General features: G+C 44.7%; 1 protein-coding gene across 2 annotated transcripts in view; it reads right to left on the reverse strand.

Annotated features, from left to right (window-relative positions):
• msps (msps cytoskeleton-associated protein 5) overlaps positions 1 to 24,070 on the reverse strand; it is a 113,264-nt gene that overhangs the window by 75,987 nt on the left and 13,207 nt on the right. For both annotated transcript variants that reach the window (XM_075689613.1, XM_075689614.1), the window contains exons 6-12: positions 23,626 to 23,811; positions 22,302 to 22,393; positions 18,994 to 19,051; positions 15,641 to 15,766; positions 13,299 to 13,444; positions 10,206 to 10,380; positions 3,272 to 3,385 (exon numbers count right to left, since the gene is read on the reverse strand). In XM_075689613.1, coding sequence (XP_075545728.1) covers positions 3,272 to 3,385; positions 10,206 to 10,380; positions 13,299 to 13,444; positions 15,641 to 15,766; positions 18,994 to 19,051; positions 22,302 to 22,393; positions 23,626 to 23,811 — 897 coding nt within the window. The remainder of the gene's footprint in view (positions 1 to 3,271; positions 3,386 to 10,205; positions 10,381 to 13,298; positions 13,445 to 15,640; positions 15,767 to 18,993; positions 19,052 to 22,301; positions 22,394 to 23,625; positions 23,812 to 24,070) is intronic.

Consider the following 24,070-nt stretch of genomic DNA (forward strand, 5'->3'; position numbering starts at 1 on the left):
ATGTTGTGCCGGTGATGGCCAGCCAATCTGTGCTCAAATGACAATGCACGTGATTAGACTGCCTACTATTGTGGGCCATTACCAAAGTACCATTGACGATGATGCCTGCCCAACGACATTTATTCTGTGCAATCGCCATTCTGCACAATGAAGGCGTTTAGTACACGAAACAATGACAAACATAACTTTTCATGTTTATTTTCCTTTCGATAAGAACACCAGCTATTTCCACAGTTGCAAGCATTTTAAGAATATATGAACTTGGACTGTATTTGCAGTTAATCATTGTTGCAGAAGATAGCCACCGGGCTTGGATTATTTATCTTGCTTGCATAGTGTATTTGCAAATAACCAATAACTTTGGTGCGCTTGTGCACTTGCACAACCAAGCCAAGTCCAACAGAACCCAAAATTTATCTGGTTTTGGACAAAAATTTTTTTTTTTAGAATTTGTGTGCTGGTACAATCACACAATTTTGTTTTCCGTTAATAAAGAGGAAAATGTCCTTATTCACAAACAACTTCAGTAATTCTATCTCTGTTGTCTCTTAAAACAATGATTAAAGTGCAAAAACACACTGCAGCCTATCACCAGCAAGCCTTTAGGCATGAAAAAGAAGGTTATGAACTGCAGTATCTTGTAAATGGTGTGGCAGAATTTGGAACACCCCAGCTGACTATCACCGAATCTAAAATATGTATACCATTTAGAGTAATAAGATAGAATGTCCAACCTTGCTGACTATGATCATTATTTCAACTGAGACTATACTACATGAGCAAGTTAAGCTACAGCTGACCAATTAGTAGGGGTGTGCGAATACCAAATAGTAGATTTCTAATCAAATATCGAACCAAATCAAGAAAGAAAAGCCGAATATCAAATTGAATATAGAAAAGTTCTCGTAACTTTAATGCTTACCAACTTTCGGCACATGTACATGCTCAGGAGTCTTCCAGCATTGCGTAACAAGAATGTAGCAAGCCACCGTAACTTGTGTACATATAGATCAAGATATATACAATACAGTCCACTCTTATTAAAGGGAACACCAAATTAGTATGCCAGCACCAATTACAGCTCAGTTCTAGTATACAAGAGTTTAGAAAAAAAATTTTGATCAATAGAATTTCTGTTGAACAGAATCAAAGGCTTCTTTCCCTGCTATTAAACTAATGAATTAGCGACTTTCTGTTGTACTGAATGCTGATGGGGTTCAGTTTTATTTTTGCACAGAAAGTTTTACTTTTCTGTTTTTCTCCAAAATACAGAAGGGCTACCTGAACTTTAAGGCAGATGGGTTACCGTAAGGCCAATCTGCACGACAGACGAAGCGACTGCGCACAGAGTGACTCGATCACCACTCCGCCTGCAGCCGGTGCCGTCCTCATCGTGCCATTGTCATGTTCGGCGCAAGTTAATTGCCGAATGCCAAAGAATCTGAAATCTGCGTGCTGCAATTCCCTCTCTCGCACACGTGCAGCTTGCTCACTCAGGGCGTCTACCAAGTTGACATTTCCAAATTCCCCAAGTTTTCCATGTTTTCCCCGAGTGTCTGTGCGAAATTCCCTGAATGAAACAGAACTTTGTTTTATGTCAAGACGGGCTGACACCATGTTGCCCGATGCTGTTGCTCTCTAGCAAGCATGTCGAAGCAAAAAGACTTACTCCAGTTTGAATAGTAAGGAGTAATACTTATTTTATTCATAAAGAAAACAGAAGGAAGGTGTTAGTAAATGGCACAGTGAATAAGATATATTAAAAGAAAACAATGGTAAAACCCATTCCAAATCAAGTCGAACATTTTCAAAAAGGAGATGCATACAGAAGTAAACATTCTCGAATAAGAACTATTTCTTTCAACTGATAGCAAGCTCATTGGTGTGACGCCTGAATTTTGTCACAACTAAAATTCTCTCTCAGCAGCTGGAAAGCCAACCTCAGCTGTCCTGACATACTCTCAGTCCATACACAGCACCTGAGTGTTTGGTTTCACTGCTTTAAAGAGTTTTGGTTTGGATGAGGGACACCTGCACCTCAGTGTAAGCCAACACTTTGTTCTTTAGGCTCAAGGTCCTTCAAAGAGGCGGTGGCACGCTTCCTTTCCCGTTCATTCCTTAATGTGTCGGTCCTTTCCGTTCTCGTCGACCTTCCGCCACGTGTTCGCCCCACGAACCATTCCTTGTCATACTCTTGGTCAGTTGTACAGTCAATGTCCAATTTTTCAGACTCCCTAGGGGCCGCCAAAATGTCCTAAAAAATCGGGCAGTCCGGAAAAAATTAATGCATGTCTTTAACTGCCCTTAAGGGCTCAAACTTCCACAGGCACGTCCGAAAAAGCCCTGAAGGCCTACCAGTACACTTATTAGGCATATCGGTGCTCGTACGGTGACAAGAGATGGGGGTGGACGCATGTATAATCAAGAAGTGGTTCTTGTGGGGAAGGAGAAAAGGCTGGCGCTATTTTCTGCAACCCATGCGGGAGCACGGCCATTGCTAACAGCGGCGAATTCTTTTAGTAGAAAACATGGCACCGCGTGGCAGGAAGCTTAATAGCGAACGTAGAAGCAGCTAGGCCTGGCGTTGCCGCCGCGGTGGCCACAACGACCAGCGCATCTGTGTATGAGAGCGCCGGTTCGAGGCGGTGAGATAAACAAAATGGCGGCGGTGGTGGCTTTGATTAATGCCATTTTGGACCTGTAGTTATGGCAAGAAGTTCGAAATATCGGTCGGCGAAGTGTTCTTGCATCCTATATTTCAGACGTTCTTACACATTGACTATGGGGTAGGTGGTGGTGCAGCGAAGCAGCGTGAATTATCGGGCATGTCTGAAAAATCGGGTGTCTGGAAAATCAGTTGTTAACTGTACTGTGGCAACTCCTCGGCCCGACGGCATGGCGTCAATGATGATTCGTTGCGATTCCTCTGACTGGAGCCAGCATTAACGCGACTTTCATTTCCTTTCAATAAAATTACAGCTAATTTTCCCCTGATAGCAGCACAAGTTCCCCGAGTTTTCCCCGAGTATTTCCAGACTATTCAAATTACCTGAGAATTCCCGGTTTTCACGGTTGGTAGACACCCTGCCCACTGCCTGATGTGCTACACAATTGACAATCATAGGATAACACAGTTTCTAAGTGCTTGTGTTCATGCACATAAGTACAGGCACACCCCGAGTACAAGAAAAATGAGCATTAAATGCCAATGTCGGTGATTGCACATGACAAGGCCCCCTTCAAAACAAAATGAAAGCTGTCAGAGACCCACCTTGCTGTCACCCAGCGCAACAAACATGCCAGGTGCAAGAGTACGAACATAGGGTCCACAGTGGGGGCCTAGGGCTACACCCAGGCACTGGCATATGTTCAGGGCCTGGATAGCCTGAAAGACAGGAACACAGACCAAAATTACACTCATCAGAACTGTACAACCATAGCGAGAAGTTGAAATGAGCCTAGTCTGCGATTTTTACAAATGGACAATGTATTACAAGTAATGCACAAACTCAATTATGTTCCCAGCTGTAGGAATCAAGGTGCCTTCCTGTGCCTTGTCCGCCAGCTGGTGCATTGTGCTTAACTCGATCTTCAGGAACTGCTGCCATGATGGCTACATCGCAGACACAGCTAGCACGCTGGAGCTAATTTCTCGCATAAACAAGTGCTTTTTCCTCCTGGGGTCAAGTCATTGCACGGGCATACGTCACTGGGACATGCCCTGATTGGCCGCCCAAACAGTGACCCCAGGCACACTCTCCGCCTGAGCTCTCTTCCACTGAGCTCTTCAGCGCCATGGCAGATGCTCACAAGCCCACAACGAGGTGGTTATATGGGACCTTTGCTCTCCAGACTCCTCGTTTTCATGCTTCATGGGCTGCTACCCGGTTAGACCTAGCGCAGTTGGCGCACATACTTGATTGGTCTTGCAGCAAGCCTTTGCCTGCAAGCACCGCGACTGTTGCACTGTGCTGTATCTTGGGTTAATAAACCTGTGTGTGTTGGCGATCCGACTCTACAGCCTTCTCTGCGCCATGTCAGAGAGTCGACAAACCTTGCCGTACTGCCTTTATGCATTGCGGAGTGGAGGAGCAGTGTGCCTTTTCCCGACTGTCGCTGGTAGGGTGAGCCTTGTGTAAACCAATCACCACACAGCAAAAGAGATACTAAGAGAAATACTGAATAAGCTCACTTTGGTAGATCAGTGCATTCATTTGCTGTAAGTTGAGTGAAATTAAGTAGCTGACCCCTCAAATCCCAAAGTCTGTACCACCTCATCTATCATCTACTGCAGAAATCCCACACCTCGTCGGGTCTGTCATTACTCTCGATGACAGTACAACTGTTTCCGTTAATGCGATGTTCTCAAAAGCCAGGCATCCGAGGCACCACCGAAATGGAGCATTTCACAAATAATACTGACTGACAGTCCCCACTACATGCAATTTGCTTACAACTTCGAAAAGCCGTGCTTCGGATGTCTGACCAGCATTTTACAATATTGCAACAACCTGTTTGAGCGAGGCGTAGTATTTTCATTCAAAGACACACCTGGTACACTTCCCCGACATTGCAACACAACTGCACGGACAAGATCCCACTTCTACATCTTTGGCCAGAAAAATGACTAGAAACTGATGCCATATTGAACTCTGAGCAGAAGCAAGCAATCAGTTTTCAGTTGAATGCAAAGAATATTCTGCATAGTTGGCACTATGAATGCTGCAGGCTTCGCGCAAATGTCTGGTCTGCCTGTACATTGACCTAAATCAGGAGTGTTCACATCATTTTTTTTTTATAAAAGAGACAAAGTCAACATACAACTAGCAATACTTAGCATTCCTCTAAAACTGTGCTACTATAGAGCAAACTGTCAATAGCAAAGAAAAGAAATGTCAAAGTTTCTTTTTCCGAATCCTGTTCCCAAACTAAAATGATGAGTCAGGCTGATGCCTGTTTATGTTCCTATTTTATGTTCTCTGCAGGACAAAGGCCTGTCCCTGCGATCTCCAAGTACACTTGTCCTGCGTAGCACCCTCTACTGCATTACAGGTCTGACCACCACCTTGGTCAGGTGCTCCGCAGCTGCTGGGGACCGAGGGCCATTGGTTGATTGCGCGAGTCATTTGGGAGGGTGTGGCCGAATACTGCACCAGGGAGGCCAATTCATGTGTTGAGGGAGTGTCTTTTGTTGAAGCCTAGTGGGTCTTCCTAATCTGATTGTACCTGGATTAGCATAGCCCCACTGGCTCGGCATCTTGTGCCGTTGTCAGGTGCCACACCTTTTTGTCAACATCTTGGACACATATTTTCCTTGGATGCAATGGAGCAACGCATTGTAAAGCACCTGAGCCCTGCTGTGCAGGAATATTGCACAAAGGTTTCCAGGTTGAGCCTCTGCTTACTTCCAAACATAACAAAGCAGGCTTTTTTTTTTACAGCGAAGCTGGATATGCCTAGGATCTGGAAAAATATGTGTCCGAGATGTTGACAAAAACAAATCATCATGTGGGCTGATCCTGGTGATAGTGCAGAAAGGGTCCAAGCTCAATGGCACATACCCCTGTGGGCGCGGGGACCTCTAACGCGCCCTTGAACTACCCTTGTCACACGTGGGACCCAAAGAGGTCCCAGGCACAAGGGTAAGATGTTTTTGAAAAAATGTTTTGTACAACTTTTTCAAAATTTAAAAAAATTACAGTCTCTTAAGATCTCTCTTGAGAGGGGAACGGCAAAAGCCTCCTTTTCCTCCTCTTAGTATTTGCCTCGTTCTCTTCTTTCTTTTAGTCATTACTGCTCACTACTAAGCATTTTTAGTCATTTGTAACCAATTGTGATCTTTACAAGTTGTTGTTAGACATATTGGTCATTCTATAGTCATTACAAGTCCTTTCAGTCATTACTGCTCACTAGTAAGCATTTTAGTCATGTGTGGTCATTACAAGCCGCCGTTAGACATATTGGTCATTTCGTAGTTATTAGTAGTCATTACAAGTCATTAGCAGTCATTACTAGACATTTCTAGTCATTTCTAATCAATTGTGGCCATTACAAGCCATCGTTACACATATTGGTCAATTCTGGAGTCATTAGTAGTCATTACTAATGCGGCTGGCGGCATTCAGCGTGCTCGGACGTCGTCCGGCGCCGAATGCAACCGACTGCATTTCGCGCCGACCGCGCCGAGCAAGTTAGCGCCTAGCGCCCTCTCTCGTCGAAGTAGAGATTCGCTACTCGGCAGGCTGAGCCAGAACGAGATGGCCTCTTCGCAAGAAAGCGTGCCCGACCCATGCGGCTCCGAAATCGAAAGGTTTCTGGAGGCCGTCCAGCAACATCATTGTGTCTACGACACCAAAAGAATGGACTACTGGGATGCGGAGTGGGAAAACAATGCGTGGGAGCAGATACGCATGTACTCCGGCCTCTCAACACGAGCGTCAATGCTACGCACGTGTGTGTATACGTCTCCGGACATGCTATGCACTCAGCGCCTGTTTGTTTGTCTTGTTTTCCCTGTTTCAGTCGAAGAGTGCCTGAAACTATGGAAGCGGCTGAGGGACCGCTATACTCGTGAACTGAAAGCTATTGAAGCGACGAAAAGGAGTGGCAGCGGCTACGTGTCTGTGTTATGTAGAGAGAGAGAGACCTGTTTCGTATTGCGGAATGTGTCTGCGTCCGTGCCATCGCTGAGCAACAGTCCGGTCCACGGTGGCAATCGCTACCGACAGAGAAAGCGCGCGAAAAGATTTGTTTCGATGTTCCACGACAGGCGGCACGGAGCAGCGCGGTGTTCTGCGCATGTGCTTCTCCAGTTGCAGCAGGTGCGCGGCGTTGTACTGTAGGGGGACGGATTTACGCCTGACGCGGCGTAGCCGACCTGGCGTGACGTAGCGCAACCACCGCACGCGCGCGCGCCGGGTCACGTCGAAGTGTATTGGCGCTTTAACTGTCACTATCAATCCTTTTTCATTCTTTAATATGTCTTCATATGACGTGATGATGCTTCAGCGGACACTTCGGCGCTCATGTCTGCTGATACAAACTCCACCATGAGCCTAGAAAGGCTTTCGCCATAAAATTCTCGGCGCCAACCGTGCAAATGTGCCAGTGCCACTGCCCGCACATTTGTTGTCGTCGTCTTTTACAGCTGGCTCTGTTGTGCGAAAAACCATCAGCAGCAGCAACGGCTCAAGTGTCGACGTCTTCCGCAGCTGGCTCCATTGCCGCTCATCATTCCAGCGTAGAATTACACTTCTTTTCTGCCGTAATGGGGAGGCGGCGTTTATGTGGGTATGAGCCATTGCTTAAAGGGGCATGCGTGTGTATACCTATATCGCCATGTTGATCACAGATTAGAACAAAAATATGTTTGCACCTTTGTTGTATGACATTAATGAATTAATGCATGAATTAATGCATGACACCTCCGTGTCATGCATTAATGGGGTGGAGACGTGAAAATTTTCATTCATGCGTTCTTCAATTCAAGCATTGCGTACTGCTTCAGGAAGCACGATACACACCATGGGGTTCATATATACCCGGTAAAGAATTTAATAATAGCATTATTATACCGAGCGATTTCTGTTTCGGTTTCTGGGCTCCGGGTGATGCTATGACGTCGTATGAGAGGAAACAACAAGGCTTGGTCATGTGGGTCACAAAAATAGCGACGTAAAACTATGCTGCGTCGTCTGCTCGTGCATACGCATGCTTTGACAGCAGAGGTAAATAACTGGCGATTCGAAGTGCATGTCGCGATTATTATAATTATTGCAAGGAGCGACAACAACAGCAAGAAAATATGTGAGCTTGTGAGAGAGTCGGTGATTCATTCCAAAGCACCATAAGCTTTAGCTTTGAAGTGAACCGGTAAAGGCCTAGCGACAATATTGGCGCCGCTGAACGATCAGCAGCGGTAAGGCTGCCGTTGGTGCCAGAGTGACCACTCCTCAGTCGCTGATTGGCCGCATCGCCGTACGGCTGCCGCACAAATGGATCCCGGGCCCACCCTCTCTATGGCAAGAAAATCTCGCCGTTCGCGAGCAAAACTGCCGTCGCACGAGGGCCCGTGAATGGCAAATGGCGTGTTTACGTGCTGGTAACATGGACAGGCCTTTACACATCGAGAAACACCAAGTGAATGAGAGACCGCTCCGAGCTGCCGAACTATGCGACTGGCATATGTATATGTTAACTGCCCTCCGCGACAGCGCTATGCATGTCTCGGTTAGCCAGGGGCCAGGATTAGTTTGGTTAAAGTTTTCTAGAAGCCTGTAGCATAGAGAAAGGATTTTTAGAATGACAGGAAGCTGAGCTAGTTGGTTAGGATTCATAATGCAAAGAAAGGGCAAGGTGTTCAGACACCGACACAAGAGGAGAGAAGCGGACAACACGAATGCCGCATATCCTGGTCTCTTTCGGAGCCGGTCGGCCAGTGTTACACTCAACGTATAAAGGCCCGTCCCCGTTACTGGCATGGCAACTCGCCACACGCAGTTTGCCGTTCACAGGCCGCCGTGCGGCGTTCATGTTGTCCACTTCTCTCCTCTTGTGTCCGTGTCTGCACGCCTTACCCCTTCTTTGCATTAACAGGGTTCATGCTGGTGTATAGGACAAAAATTCAAGGGTTTTTAAGGACTTTCAAGGTCCTGTGTGTGGATTTTCAATGACCACACGCAGGGCCATAATTATACATGCATGTATAATTATGGAATACGTAGTGTGTCCCGTGACAATTGCCCCTTTCCACGCTTCTAAGTTTCACCGCAATACTTCACGTATGCTTCACCGCGTAACATTGCTCTGCTGAGGCGCAGCTGCCTTTTGGGAACCAGCATTATGCAACGCGCCATGCTTTCTAAGCTTCGAAGCCATACGGGAGGATTACAGATGCGGAGTTGGTGCGATTACTGACAGCAGCGAATTCTTTCAATTAAAAACACGGCACCGAATGGCAAGAACCTTAATAGCGAATGTCGAAGCAGCGAAGCCCAATGTTGCCGCGGTGGTAGCTACTGCTGCCAGTTGATCGGCGTGCGAGAGCACTGGTTAATTCGGGGCGGTGAGATGATCAAAACAGCGGTGATGGCTTTGATTAATGCCCTTTGGGACCTGCGGTCGTGGCAAAAACTCCGGAAAATCGGACAGCAAAGGGTTCTTGCGTCTGAAATTACAGACGTTCTTATACATCGACTCCATGGGACGCGTGGTGGAGCCTCAAAGCTGTCCGCGCTATCGGGCATTTCACAAAAATCGGGCGTCCAGAAAATAGATTGTTGACTATACACAGGCAACTGCTCCAGCCAACGACACGGCGTCAAAGACAATTCGTAACGAGTTCTCCCTTTTACTCGAGCCAGCAGTAGATCGCGACTTTCGTTCGCTTTCAATAAAATGACAGCCAATTTTCCCTGATTGAAGCACAAATTCCCCGAGTTTTACAAGACAATTCGAAATGCCTGAGAATTCCCGTTTTTTTAACAACATCGCAGCGGGAATTCAGGAGGGTTGAAATTTTCTTGAATACGATTACTGGAGGTTTATTAAAAATAAAAATTTAGGAAATTCAAGGATTTTCAAGGATCTCTGAAAATTCCGGCACTTTCAAGGCCTTAAAACGATCTTTTCAAATTCAAGGGTTTTCAAGGGTTTCAAGGACCCGCACGAACCTGATTAAGAAAGGATTTCTATAGGCCTGGAGCTCGGTCATAGTAGAGGCTATGTTCGGTCGCTTGGCTCAGCAGGCTCCGTAATTGACATTTCAGCGCTACTCATCATACGTCACGTTTTTGTGCTTGCTAGTGTGCTATGACGTCAATATTTTAGTTCCTCTGCTGTGATGTCATAACTGCCGCGCTAGCGATGGGTCTCGACCACTAGAAGGAGCTTTTAACAACTTTTTGGAGCTGAATTAAAATTATTTTGAAATGTTTGCAGTGTCCAATATCTCGTTGTGGGTGTTCTCGCATACGGAAGCAGCCTACAACATGCTTTCTATAGCCTCAAAATTTGGTGTCTCAGCCCCTTTAAACAGCCTTGCTGGTCATCCACCTTCACAACGTGGAATGGCTCATGATTTTTTTTTACGTGAACAATTAATTAGTGCCTATGCAGATTAGTGCCTATGCAGATGCTGCAGAACCTCAAAGCACTCAGGTACAGAGAGGAACATGTGAACCTTTATACTGGGCTGCCACACCCACCAAATTCTTGTTAGAGTCGAGTAGTCGTGCTCGCAACGAGGCCGGCAGGTCACCCAGCTCTGGACAAATAAACTTGGCCTGGTCTACGATGGCCGCCAGCTTCTGGAGAGCCTCCTGGCGAACCTTCCAATTCTTGTCCGACAGCTCCGACAGTAGTGACTCAGTCAGCTGGCCACTGCTCGAAGCAAGACAAAAGCAAAGGGTGACAGTGAGCCCATAGCAGAGGTGGAAAACAATCCCTTGTGCAATCTTCAACCTACAGTGACAGTTCAATACAATGAACCCAGATATAAGGAAAAAAAAACTAAAATTTACTTAGCCATTCTTTATTTCATCAAGTACTTTACTGCTATAATGAAATTGAAAAGGCAAGAGCAAAGACAATACCATATGTGGTGAAACAAATATTTCTTCACTCGGCAGCTCAAGGTATCTATTCTGGTAGCAAAAATGTCACATAACTCTGGATGTGCGTGTGTGTTTTGGTCAACGGCTTGGCTTGCTTGGTGTGCAAGGCAGAGAGCCAATGAGTTCATCCAGTTTCGTCACACCGGTTACATGGTTGCATATTAATGACAGCGAATTGTGTTTGCAATTTAGCATTGTTGACATGCCCCTTATCAGCATGGCAAGCATTTGATAGGCAATCAAAATTTACAGGAAACCCTTTGTTGGGCTGTCGTAGGCATCACATAAGCTTGCTTCTTTTTCTTTTTTGCATAGACCCCATTGCCTGTTTCCTTCAAAAGCATTTTTTTTTTTCACCAGCATGTACACTTGCAGCAAATATTGGATACAAAGAAAACATTTCGATCTTGGTTGCAACATTTATAGGGATATTGAACTGTGGTGGTAAATTAGTGCCTTGCGAAGTCTACTGTAAGGCTAACACCTTTGCATTTTTGCTCAAGAGTATTTTTGCAATGAGTTGGCAGCAGAGAGAATCAATGATTCAATTGGGGTCTGGCAATCAACTCCAATAAGAGGGCATGCTGTGTGCCATCTTGCACTCCTTTGCACAAACCCATTACGTTGCAAAACCCTTGATGTTCATAAAGGTACCAGGTGAAGAGAATTAGTGAAATAGCAACCGACACAAGGACAAGAAAGGCACAGCGAGTCGTTCAACCAAACAAATCTTGAAAGGAAGCATTCCAAAGGAACCACATTCTGAGCAAAGTGAATTATAGTTAATGTAAATGCCCCAAAATTTTCAGCAATTATCAGTCGGCAAGCCAAATACCAGTTGTTGCAGGCAACTTTGCTGAACATTGGAGATATATGCACATTACCAAGCTTCACAATCAAAAGAACATGACACAGACAAAGAGATGAGAAACAAACTAAGCTACGACTCCTTGCACACAAATACCCAGGACAGTGTACAGAAGGATGGCCACCATGGTACCTTAAATGGTAAAGCGCGACACACAAAATGTGGATGCTGTGTTTTTGGCTTCCATCTGTGAGAAGTGGTATGGTCTTTTCGACAACTTCAATTTTTTAGGGGTGTGCGAATATTCGAAAAGTTCAAATATTTGGTTGGATACGAACATGGTATCAGATCGCATATATTGCTGGCTGTACAGGAGCAAACATGGTTCTTAGCATTTGTTCCTATCTAATCTAATAATATTGGGGCAATTTCGTGCCAAATTTCATAACCGAATTTTGCCTGTAAAGCACACTTAGCCATTGAGCACATAAACATTGCGGAAAAGCCAGCCTCTTAGTATCAAGCGGCACTGGTTTGAGAATGGCAAGTTTTTTTGTTTTGTTTTTTCGGCGCCACCCCCGATTCTGAGCTTATTGCTTGACAGCAAATGCAATGAGTCATGACTGGCACAATTTCAAATGCCTGGCAAGGACAGCTAGTAGTAATTACTAAATTATCCAAGTTATCATGAGCCAAAAACATAACGTTTGAGTACAGGGGCTTACTAGTCTAGTTTTCTTTAATATTGACATTGCAATTGCAATGTTACCACACAACAAATTAACCCCACTTGCCAATAAATGCATGTGCATATCATTATTAGACATTCAAAGCTAAGTATTCATATGAGAAAATTTTGATATTCACACACCCCTAACTTTGTGGGGTTCTCTCACACCCGTGCTCTTGGGACAAAGGAACGACAACACAGTAGTGCACACAATCACAAGGGCATTTATTGCACCTTTCATAGATCAATGCCTGCTAGCCGAGTTGCTATCCACAAAACATGCCGATGGGCGCGCGACAAATCTAGAAGTCCGACTCACCGCGACCGGAAAGCGAGCGCCCCATGCTGGATCCCAACACGTGGTCATTCGCGTGTACGGTCACACGGACGGTGGCGCGTTCCGAGGCGGCCACGCGAGGCGGTCTCGCAGAAGCATGGGTAGGCGGCGCGCGGGATGTCCACGCTGTTCGCCGACCCGCCGGGGAAGAGCAAGCGCCTTGTCTCCCGGCGCCCAAGTAACTTCGCCTGTCGGCGGCGTTAGCAGCGCAACACTCGTGCCATCTCTCGCACTGCGCCCCAACCACATCGACCGTTGCGGGCATCACTCAGGCCACGCGGCGAAGCCGGAATACAGAAGAGGCACTATGTGGGAAAAACATCAGGGGAGGCGCGAGGGTCGCGTATCCCCACAACTTTTATTTATTTATTCGATAAAACACGATTTCCGCTATGTTCTCTGGGTTCATTGTCCGTTTCTTCATATGGCTGCAGCTAACAACGAAGCCTTTCGAATTCTATTTTCTTGTATTTAATTGAATTCTGGAGTTTTATCTGCCAAAACAACAATTTGATTTCGAGGCACACCATAGTGGGGAATTCCAAATTAATTTTGACTACCAGGGGATCTTTAACGCGCCCCCAATGCACGGGACACTGGCGCTTTTGCATTTCGCCTCCATCGAAATGCAGCAGCTACGCCTGGCATTTGATCACACAACCTCGTGCTTAGCAGCGCAACACCATAGCTGCTAAGCCACCATGCCCGGCATTCTTTTTCTTCGAACTAAAAATTCACAAATGTTCCACATGAGGAACTTGACAGTCCAGCCTGGTATTGTTCTTACATGCAGCATGCGTGACAACTTGCCTGATGTCAGTACGAGGAACCAAGTCCTCCATGTCAAGAGCAGCTTCTTGCCCCTCCTGTGCACACTCTGCAGAATCGCCTCCACCATCATTCACGGAGGAAGTTGGCACTCCCCGAATGGGCGCAGGGGGCTTCTGACCTTCCATCTGCGATATTCAAAGGAGAATATTACAGCTTTACACGTTCAGTGCTTCAATTGCAATCACTAAAATTGCCAAACATGTATACAGTATATCCTTTGAATCAGTGCTCATGCACATAAGGTTCAGAGAAGTCAAACACAATTTTTAATAAAATAATGTAGCAATGTTGCTGTCCTCAGGACTGAACAATGCTCACAATGCACTTGCCAACAGTTATGAATGCCTGTGGATGCTTTGAATACCAAGCCTATTCAAATAACCTCCTGAGACCCCGCTATGGGGATTTGTCCAATATATTGGACATTCAGATATGAGACAGTACTCCTGTGACAAGGCTTTCATCCTCATAAAACCCCACTGTACAACTTATTGGACACCTGATTGCGCCATCTATGCAGCATTCATGAAAATACATCGTTCAAATTCCCGCCGAAACAGTTCCACAATGGCGGCATTAAGCGGCGCGGCCTTTTACGGCAGCTGCCGGAGAAGTAAGCACTGTTTCTCGTATTTCTACCTGCTTTTGGGGCATTTCTTTGATTTTATATTAAAGTTAATACAACAGCGTACGTGCAGAATACAAAATTTGAACTCATTGCGCGCTTACCTTTTTTTACTCTTCTTTTGATTTCGCGTGTCCATTACGTTGGACGCTAGGACTCAACCCGGTTATTTTGACCGCGCTTTTGCGATGGCCTTGTTATGGACAGCAGGCGAGTACTGTTGGAGTTTAGCGGCTTGTGGACGAAATCGCGTCTCTTTTTTTTTTCTTCGGGGGACCGGCCTCGCGTGTCTGATGAATTAAGCCAATAACGTTTCTTTTTTCAATCCATGGCTTGGACCCGCAAGACACCTACGGTCGCAGGTGGTCTCGTAAGGGAAAAACATATCAATATCCTTCTACCAGATATTGTTCGCATGTACAACTTCAACATGGGCGGTGTTCACAAGGCAGACCGAATGATAAGTTACTACATGATAAAAGCAGGCGTCAACAAGTGGACAATCAGAGTCATCTTTCACCTCTTCGACATTGCCCTCAACAACACCTGGGTGCAGAACACGCGCGACATACGCTCCCTAAAGAAGCAGCGGAAAGAAATATTCAGCTATATGCAGTTCCACCAATCTGTTGCCGAGACTCTCATGGCTCAAGGGAAAAAGCAGGATGAAACGGAGAGTGAGAACGAAGGCGAGTGGCATCCGCCATCAAAGCAGGCACGGCTGCCTCCTCGAGAACCCCAAGAAAAGAGCACTACCCACTACTCAATACTGGCAGACACTGCAAACACTGCTCGTTGCAGACTACAGGGCTGCGACATGAAAACAAAGTTCTTTTGCACCAAATGTCGACTCTTCTTCTGCATCACCAAGGACAAACAGGTGTTTTGAAATTGCCCACGGGAAGTGAACACAAGAGCAAATTTTTTTTTAAGCAAAGGAATGCTCTTATGTACTTTATTGACTACTTTGCCTTTTGAGTTATTAAAATATTTTTGCACACGAGTTTTGCGTAATATCTGCGGTACGTCATTACGTGCGCGCTGGGTGAAGAAAGACCTGGTAGCATCCCAGTGTCCAATATATTGGACATCGCGCTGAGCTGAAATTATCACGGCTATTGAAAAAACATTTAACACTTTTCACCTTCATAACCATACTGATTTATTCTGAAAGTTTGGGGAAAATCTGTGCACCCAAATGCATCCCGGGTCTCAGGAGGATAAGTCACCAGGGATTGAGATTATTTTGGTTGTAGATTTCAGCATGTTGAAACTAATTTTCCTGCTCCATAATAGTACACATGCCAACCTGCAAACTTAAGCAGCAACAAACTTGGAAAAGCCCAAATTGACAAGCCACACTTTTGCCATCACAGGGACTGCTGTTGCAGATTTCACCCGTTTCAGGAACTTGTCTGAATAAACTGGTTCTACGCAGGCATGCCTATGGAATCCTTTCAGAATCGAAAAACTTCCAAGGGTATGGTTGGACACCGACGAGCAAAACTTCTTTGTGAACAAAATTTGTTTTTCGTAAACCTTGCTGAAACATTATTAAATTGTAGAACGAGCTCCAATCCATAAACTTTACGGAAACTTCGGGAGCGTTTGCAGGTAGGCGATAGTACACACATGCAATTCAACGCCATGGCTGAATGCTATCAAAATGCACAAGAAATGTATACAGACTGCCAACCTTTGCAAGTTCTGCATCAAGCTGTTGCACGAGGGTGGCCTTCTCTCCCTCAAACAAGGTCCTCAATGTCTTGCCCATGTAGAGGTACAGTACACCAGCCAAAGTGATGGATGCAGTCCTCACCGCCTGTTCGTGAAGAGAGTCAGAACTGCTCATTCAAAATTACTGCCGTGCTCCCCGGATAATGCAAGATACAGTTGCAATTTCAGCATGAAGGCACACGAAAAGAAAGAAAGGGTAGGAACCGTAAACTTCCATGGTTAAAAGGAGCAATCAGATAACAAAGAAGGCATCACCTTCAGTTCTTGGTTAATTCTGTATAGTCAATGGACATGAATATGCGGAAAATTTACATACAAGAGTAATGGCAAGCCTCAATGGCCATCATTTTATTTATTTATTTACATACTCTCAAGGCCCGAGGGCATCACAAAGAAGAGTGGCGAGTACATATGTACGTAGTCATTGGCAATCTTCTTGAAATTAGCGGTGTCACAGATGGCAGAGATGGAGGCGGGAAGGTGTTTCCAGTAGTCGGCAGTGCGTCGTATAAATGATTGAAAGTAAGAGTTGGAGTTGCATGATGGTACCCCCACCTTCATTTGGTGATAGATGCGAGGTAAAACGTAGGATGGGTAAAGGAACAACTTATCTTTAAGAACGGGATTAGTGTAATAAATCTTGTGAAAGAGGCATAAGCGCATAAACTTACGATGTACTGCAAGGTCTGGCAAACCGAGCGTCAGTTTCATTGATGATATGCTTGTGTGGTATGCATAATTTGACAAAATTAAATGGGCGGCCCTGTTCTGAAGCAATTCAAGAAGATTTGTTAGATTAGCTTGACCAGGGTCCCAAATGGAGCAGGCATTCTCGAGATTGGGACGTACTAATGTTTTATAAAGTTGTGACTGAACTTGAACAGTCGCACTGGAAAAATTGTGATGTATGAAACTGAGCATGCGGTTAGCATTATTGAATATGTATTGGAGATGTACGTTCCACGAGACATTCCTAGCGATATGTATACCAAGATATTTGTAAGATGCTACAGGGGTTAATGGAGCGTTCTTTAGGGTATAGTTGAGAGAAACATGGCAAGAGGAAGTCCGTGAGACACGCATGCTTTTACATTTAATAATATTAAGGGTCATTAAAGAATTGGACCACCAAGAAGAAGACCACCAAGAAGATGGAAGAGTCATGTTCGTTAGCAGATACATGTTTGAAGCGGTTAGAAAGGGAGCGTTCAATCCAGCGCAAGATATTAGTATCGATATTAAGTTTACGCAAATTGAGGAAAAGAAATTTGTGAGACACGGAGTCTAAAGCTTTCGCGAAATCCAAGAATATACAATCGTTATTCCTTTGTCTGCAGTAGTAAATAAATAAAAACCAAGAGCTGAGTGTCACATGAAAGAAATTTCCTAAAGCCATGCTGACAATTAGTGAAAACCGAGTTTGATTCCAGAAAAGTAATAGGATGCGAGTAAACGACATGTTCCATGAGTTTACAGGGTACGCTGGTTGATGACACGGGCCTATAAATAAATGGAGATTTAGTGGGTGCTGATTAATGCAGTAAAACCACCTTCCCTACCTTCCAATCATTAGGCAAGGTGGATGATTCTAGTGACTGAGCAAAAATGTGTGACTGTTTTCAAGGGCCCCTAACCAGGTCTGGTTATTTTGAGCTGACAAGCACAGAGCATACAATGCATGCTAATGATCGTGTTTGCGAAGTGTTACATCGCTATGCGCCGCAGAAAAGTCCGAAATTTCAAACCGAACGCCGTTTTCGCTTTCCCTCGTGGCAACCGTGCTCCAACCCAAACGGTGACGTAAAAATGTTCCTGCGCCTACGTACTCGTGTTCGCAGTGTGACGTCAATCATAGAGACATGAGACTTCGAGAATTATTCAAGGCAACAGCTGTTATTTGTGTAATATGTTGCTTGAACAGACAACTTAAAGCATAGAGAAATAATAAAACACACAAATCGAATGTCTGCATGTTTTTGTTTTACTTCGCACCGCAGCAAGAGAGGTGTACTTCCATTTCGTCTGGTTCCCACGTCAAGCAGTCGCGCACGCAGACACCAACACTATGTCATTTTCTACTGTGTTCCAGTGCGGGATCATGCTCTGTGATGCTCTTGTGTCTGCCTCAGTATTCGTGCAGCACTGAATTATACCGCTAGTCAGGCGCGCAAAATCGTGTACTGCGTGAAACGAGACACTCACAACAGCTTGCGCGTGACGCTGTCAGCATAAGTGCGCTGCGCTGCAAAAAAGCAAGGAGAAAAATAAATGAAGGTGGGGCGCCTGTGACGTATGCGCCACACGATTTTTGAGGTCCAGCATGAAAGAACGCAGGGAAGGAATTTCGCCTGTGGAGACTAGACGGAACAAGTGGCGAGAGTGTCTCACTTGGCAGTGGAGCTCGCCTGCTGAAATCATGGGTTTGCAGCACTGAAATATTCTATTTCGACTATTAATGAGCTAATTTAATTTTTGTGGCAGGACACTCTCCAGAGGACACTTACAGCGCATAACCAAAATTTGCTATGGGGACTGGTGAGGGGCCCTTTAAAGAAGAATACAACATGTTTTTAAGAAACTTGGAATAGATATGATCGATTCCTGCACAAGAAGATATTTTTAGCTTTGTAATCAAACCAGCAATACCAACAGCATGAAAAGAAACAGGGTTCATAGGAATGTAATCAGTGAATGGGATACCAGGATAAGCATGGGGTGACAAAGCAGGAAAGAATGACACGAATACATTGTTTAATACTTTGCAGCAGTCATCGGGGCAACATGCCACAATGTTGCAACAGTATCCATGGGCTGCGCAACATGCACAACCTCACTCAGTGGTACGTGCCTATCTAGAAAGAAACTGTAGCAATGAGTTGCCCACTCCACCATGCTAAAACATTCTAAGCCGAACAGAACATGCAAACATGCCTGGATAGCTGCATTTGTGCAGATGACATGAAACAGATGATTGGATAGTGCTGTGTCATTGGCCCATTTATTCTTATTCGTGCTCTCCTTGCACACTCCCAAATATGCACTTTGAATTTTTCTTATGGTGATAAACCAGCGCCTGCGATGCTGGTTTTTCCACAGAGCTTGCTTGCAGACGAGTTTGGATTAAGAAATGCGAAACCTTATCAAAAATAAGAATGTTGCAATACATTCAGAGCTGTGCAATGCCACACAGAAACCAAGAAACTTGGTGTTGGGCTAAGCAAGGAAGCTACGAGCATACTGCAACATTTATGCGATGACTATGGCAAAGAGGCGTTATAGCATACAAAAATAAATGCTTCGGTTTATACTCACAGGATTCGATGCAGCAAGCCCTTTCTTAATATTTTCAATGACTGGTTTCACTGGAACCCTGCAAAAGGCAAGAGTACAGTGAGCATTTTCCAAAGTGTCAAGATACTTCAAATGAACAAAACTACTAGATGGCTGACTGCTCTTGAAAACCTAATGGTAGCTGCAACACAGACGACTAAATTGCCAGGAGGCCAAAACTCAACTGAAGTTACAGTGCCAATGATACACAGCTGGCAGCTAATACAGAATAGGTCGTGTCACAAAGCAGGAAGCCTCAGTTGTTATTGACTAGCACCACCACCATTATACCAAATCCATTCTTTAGAGGCCAAGTGCAATGAAATTTCACTTTGAATAAATTATTTATAGCTGAGTAGACTGAACTATTGAAGCAATCATAGCAAAGCTGCAGGGCTGGAACATATCAGCAGCCTTTCAACAGTACCTAAGCAGACTATGCGTGCACCTGGTGGTTAATGAACATAAAGACATTAGCAAGTTGCCACCTCAGATTTTTTCAGCATATCATAGGTGTTGCCTATTTCTGATGTCATGCTGAGGAGCCACACATTCTCAGTCACAAGCCAGTTCTAGTGTATGTCAATGGCAAAGTTATTTTACAGTTCTGATATTTAGATTTTTTTTGTACTAGTGTAGTTTTGCAAGCTTTTCCCAAGACACCCACTTATATTTCTGATGTTAAATTTTGTGTAGAAGCTTCGTTATATTTACTTTAACTGAAACTATGATTATTAAGAAATCGAGGCTCTGATTGAATCTCATCTAGATGGTCAGGGAAGATCAGTGCAGTGATCAGAAAAAGCAATTCGGAGCAATTTTTTGAGCAAGAGAATTTTCTTTTGGAGCAGCCAATTCGTACATCTTGGAGCACTTCAGAGGAGCGAGTGTCATTTTAAACATTTTTACCCCCATTTAACATTTATCATGGAGCACTTACAATGAGCTAGATAAACACTTCCAGCCAAAGCAGATGTTGCTGAGAAAATGTTCTTTGGTAGAAGCAGTAGCCCTCAATATTACTTCACCCCAATAATGACAAAAATGGGGAAAGCCAGTACTTTGTTCAAGATTGTGGATTAACCATCTCAGCCATTTTCTCAACACGAATAAATAAACATAACATATCGACTCAAAGAGCACAATTATCTTAAAAAATAACACTTTCAAAGTACATTCCAGGTGGTTTCCAACATGCAGAGCTCCTGCTCCAAAGCCATCAAATTTGTGATTGTAATAAAATATTGCACCTAATACCACTTGACCGTCACAGAAGATGAACTTCCTCCACAATCTTCCAACGTTGCTGCAGCTTTTGGTGCATGACTCCGAGCCTACCCATGCTCTCAGCCAGAAGCACTTGGCCACATTCTATCTCCTCGATAGGAGGGGTGCGACATCGCTCAGCTAGCCTCTCCCGGGGGCTTATATGCGCGGTGGCTCTTGGAAATGATTTGGCCCCACATGGTTGCCAGGCCATTTAAGAAGCTAGAACCTACCGCTCGCCTATCATGTGAGGAGGACCTATTTCTCCGTTGTATTCTTTTCTTTACAACCAAGATTGTCATGCGATGCTCCTTCCTAGTTCTTCCTCCGTGGTGCCTAAGTGGCTGTTGGCAACATTGAAGACCGATTGGGCAACACCATCAATCGCCCGTTACAAGAGAATGGCCACAAGCATTGTTACCATCAACAGTTCTGTGCAGTGCAGAAAAACCGGGTTGCGCCAGTTACCTATGAGCTAGAACAGGTAGCGCACTACTTTGAGGCAGGAGGAAGGCTTTTACATTCTTCACCATTAATACAGTAAAACCTGTTTACTCGAAGCTGTCAAATAAGCAGAAAAAAGTCCGAGATAAGTGGAGTTGCGAGATAAATGAAGTTATGAAAATAGAAGCACATAGTATGTGCATAGAAGCTTTCTAAAATGCCACCAGGAATAATATTGGTCCCTTTTGCGTGCATTGGTAGTGGACACATTGGTGTCTACAGACAACGGCGTTATGTACCTGTGACAAAACAACATGCATGGGACAGATTGAAGACAACTGATCATAATGCAATACAGTCGACTCGTGACAACGGACCCTGACAATATGACCAAAAATGTGTTTTATCTAAAGTCCGTAATATCCGAAACGCCTCAATTTCGAAACTTTCATTGCCATATCTAACCACTTTATTGCAAAGAGTAAGTGAAAAACGTCCAAAGTTAGGAAAAAAAAAAGAAAGTTGCAGTGTCACCCGGAAGACAAAGCATCGATTGCGATAGCAAATTAAGCAAGTGCGGCAGCAGCAGAGAGCAAATTAAACTTAGTGCTGTCTGTCGCTTCAACATGAACTAAACGTCGAAAGCACAGCGCATACGAAGCTACCGGCATTGGATGCACTTTGTCCACATCGCAGATTGCTATGAAGACGAGGCCGCACGGATGCGCAATTTCTTTGCATTGCTGATCGCTTTCAAGATACATCGAGTGAGCAGGCGAGCACATCTCTCTCGCTTGAGAGAGAAGTGCTCTTTGGACTCTTGGACTTTTTACGGAACATGATGCGGCTCGGCTCCACTTCAGTGGTTGCTCCTGTCATGCGGCCGGCGCGCGATTTGAGAGGTGTGTTTGCAAGTAGCGGCTTGTAATTCAATCATTTGACCATCTGCATCCACGAAAGTTTCCATTCATTGTCTCGGCATTCCTTTGCGGCAGCAGTGAAATTTAGTTACATTGAAACTGCATACAAGCACATTTTGTTATATTGAGGTTCTAAATACATGGTGTTCTATGAACAAGAGATTACGAAAAGCTAAATACTTCGTTATATTGAGAATTTCCTTATATTGAAGTTTGGTATATCGAGGTTTAACTGTACATCAGTCTTTTTTTGATCCCCTTCAGATTTGACACATCAGGGTTTGACTGTACCTCCACGCTCCTTTGCAAGACGAGTCTTGCTTGGAGCAAGTCCGCTGGCCACACTGCAGAAGTGTCAATGCAACTGAACATTTACGGTCAGAAGGCTACACAGATTTAAAATTCAGAAACTGGCTGGTACGCATATTTCTTTTCATAAACATTGCAAAACGAAAGGGCAAACACTTGACATTCAAAAGTATCAAGAAAGGGAAGGCAGCTTCCCAATTTTTTCTTCCACTGTAAACTGTATCACATGTTCCATAGCATTCAGTTTAATTAAGGTTATTTGCAGTTGTCCTCGAAGCACACTGTAACCATTTTGGTCAAATTGGACAGCCTGCATTTGTCAACTGGCCAACAAAGCACTTGTAGACTTACTTGAGTCCAAACTCTTTGATAGCATTGGCCAGCCACATAAGGCTCTCACTCTGGTTCTTCGGGTTCTTCTGGGCAAAACAAAGCTGAAGAGCCTGGAGAGGAAGAGAAACTCAAAAGTAAGACATCTTACTAAAACACATGAAACGGTTATGAAATTTTATCCAACAGAACTGTTAAAAATTATAAACTGCCACTCGCTGTGAAAGTTTTCCCAAGCTAACCCAGTTTTCCTACGACAGTGCAGCAGAGCCCACTTTGCAATCCGCTGGATATGTGGTCAGAGTGCTTTGCAATGCAAAATACAGTGTACACCGTTCATAGCAATAAGGCAATCTTACTCAGTTAAAAGCCTAAAGCTGGGTTTGCGTTGTGCATCCGTGTGTTCCTTTACAATGTTGACATTGTTATTGTGTCATGGTAAGGACGCCACCTCATCCTTAACACATGGCAATAAAAATGACAATGCCCACTCACTGAGGTCATTGAACTTGTGCTCGTCTGGCAATGTGCAGTCGAAAGCGAGGCATGCTAACCACTGTGCTAGCACTCAGCTTTACAGCTTGGCAATTTGTGCGGGGCTTTGTGTGATAGCGTGTGTGCAAGGGAGCACACACACACACACCAAGCGATACTGTAGTAAGCGAGGTTGACATTGTAGAGATTGCAAACTAGTTTCTGAGTAGGTGGCAATGAGCAGTGAGAAAGCCTGCAGCTCTTGGGGTAGACAAATTCAGAGCTGCTAAAAAACGTTTAGCCAAAGTATGCAGATTTTGTTTTTGGAATGAAGGAAGAATGAAGATATTTATATATTGAGCAGCTCATAATACACACGCATGCACACATTGCAAAAGCAAATTTAGCTTGAAAAATCCTTTCTTTGCACTTCCATTTTACGCACTGGCCAAAAAGCTCTATGCATTTCTGCAGAGTATCGCACAGCCTATTGCAAGAAAGTAAAGGCCAGATGGCCCATTGCAGACTTTCTTTTTTCCCGCAAAAGACTGTGCTTCAGTTAAATAGACTTGACATAGTGTAGTCGTGCAATTTATGTGGGATCTACACAGTCCAATGTGGAATGGGTACATTATGGCTTTCCACTAGGACAGGATAGCCAAATATACGTGTTCGTTGGAACTCTGCTGTGTTTGAAGGTGTGCTCAGTTCCCTTGGCTTTTGACTAATGGGGTTTCTAAGTCCCTCTATGACAAAGCAGTTCCCCAAGTGGCAAATGCTATTTCCACTTGTAAGCTGTGGCATTCATATACAGTGCACATCGCAGAAGTGAGAGAATTGAACGAATGCGAGCAGGGAGAGCCTCCAATACCTCCTGGCCGACATGGTCTAGGGAGGTGGCCTCCGCCAGGGCTGTCAGGGCAGATGCGGCACCCTGGCCGTTCTTGATGTCCCCGACCTTGTCCACCAAGTCTGGCAGCAGGCAGTCAGCCACACACAGGGACACAGGTCCACCACCCAGCACCACTACTAGCGTTTCCAATTTGAGCTTCAGCACCTGCATGCACGCAACAGTTGGCATGCAAAGCGGTTAAAGCAGGAACAGTATTGTTGCCCCTCGCCCACGTAGAGTTTCAAGAAAGGCTCTTTTAAAGTAACTCCCTCCCTATCAATGTGAGCGTAATTCACCATTTCTGCACCCCCGACACAAATTGTACCGCAATGCATTTTCTATCAATATACAGCCGAGCCCATTTATAACGAACAGTTTGTGTAGGCCAGTTGGTGATTCACGATTCTGGGAAGTTACTGCAAGC

This window comes from Dermacentor variabilis, chromosome 4, assembly GCF_050947875.1.
Source record: "Dermacentor variabilis isolate Ectoservices chromosome 4, ASM5094787v1, whole genome shotgun sequence".
In the NCBI taxonomy this organism is placed as follows: domain Eukaryota; kingdom Metazoa; phylum Arthropoda; class Arachnida; order Ixodida; family Ixodidae; genus Dermacentor; species Dermacentor variabilis.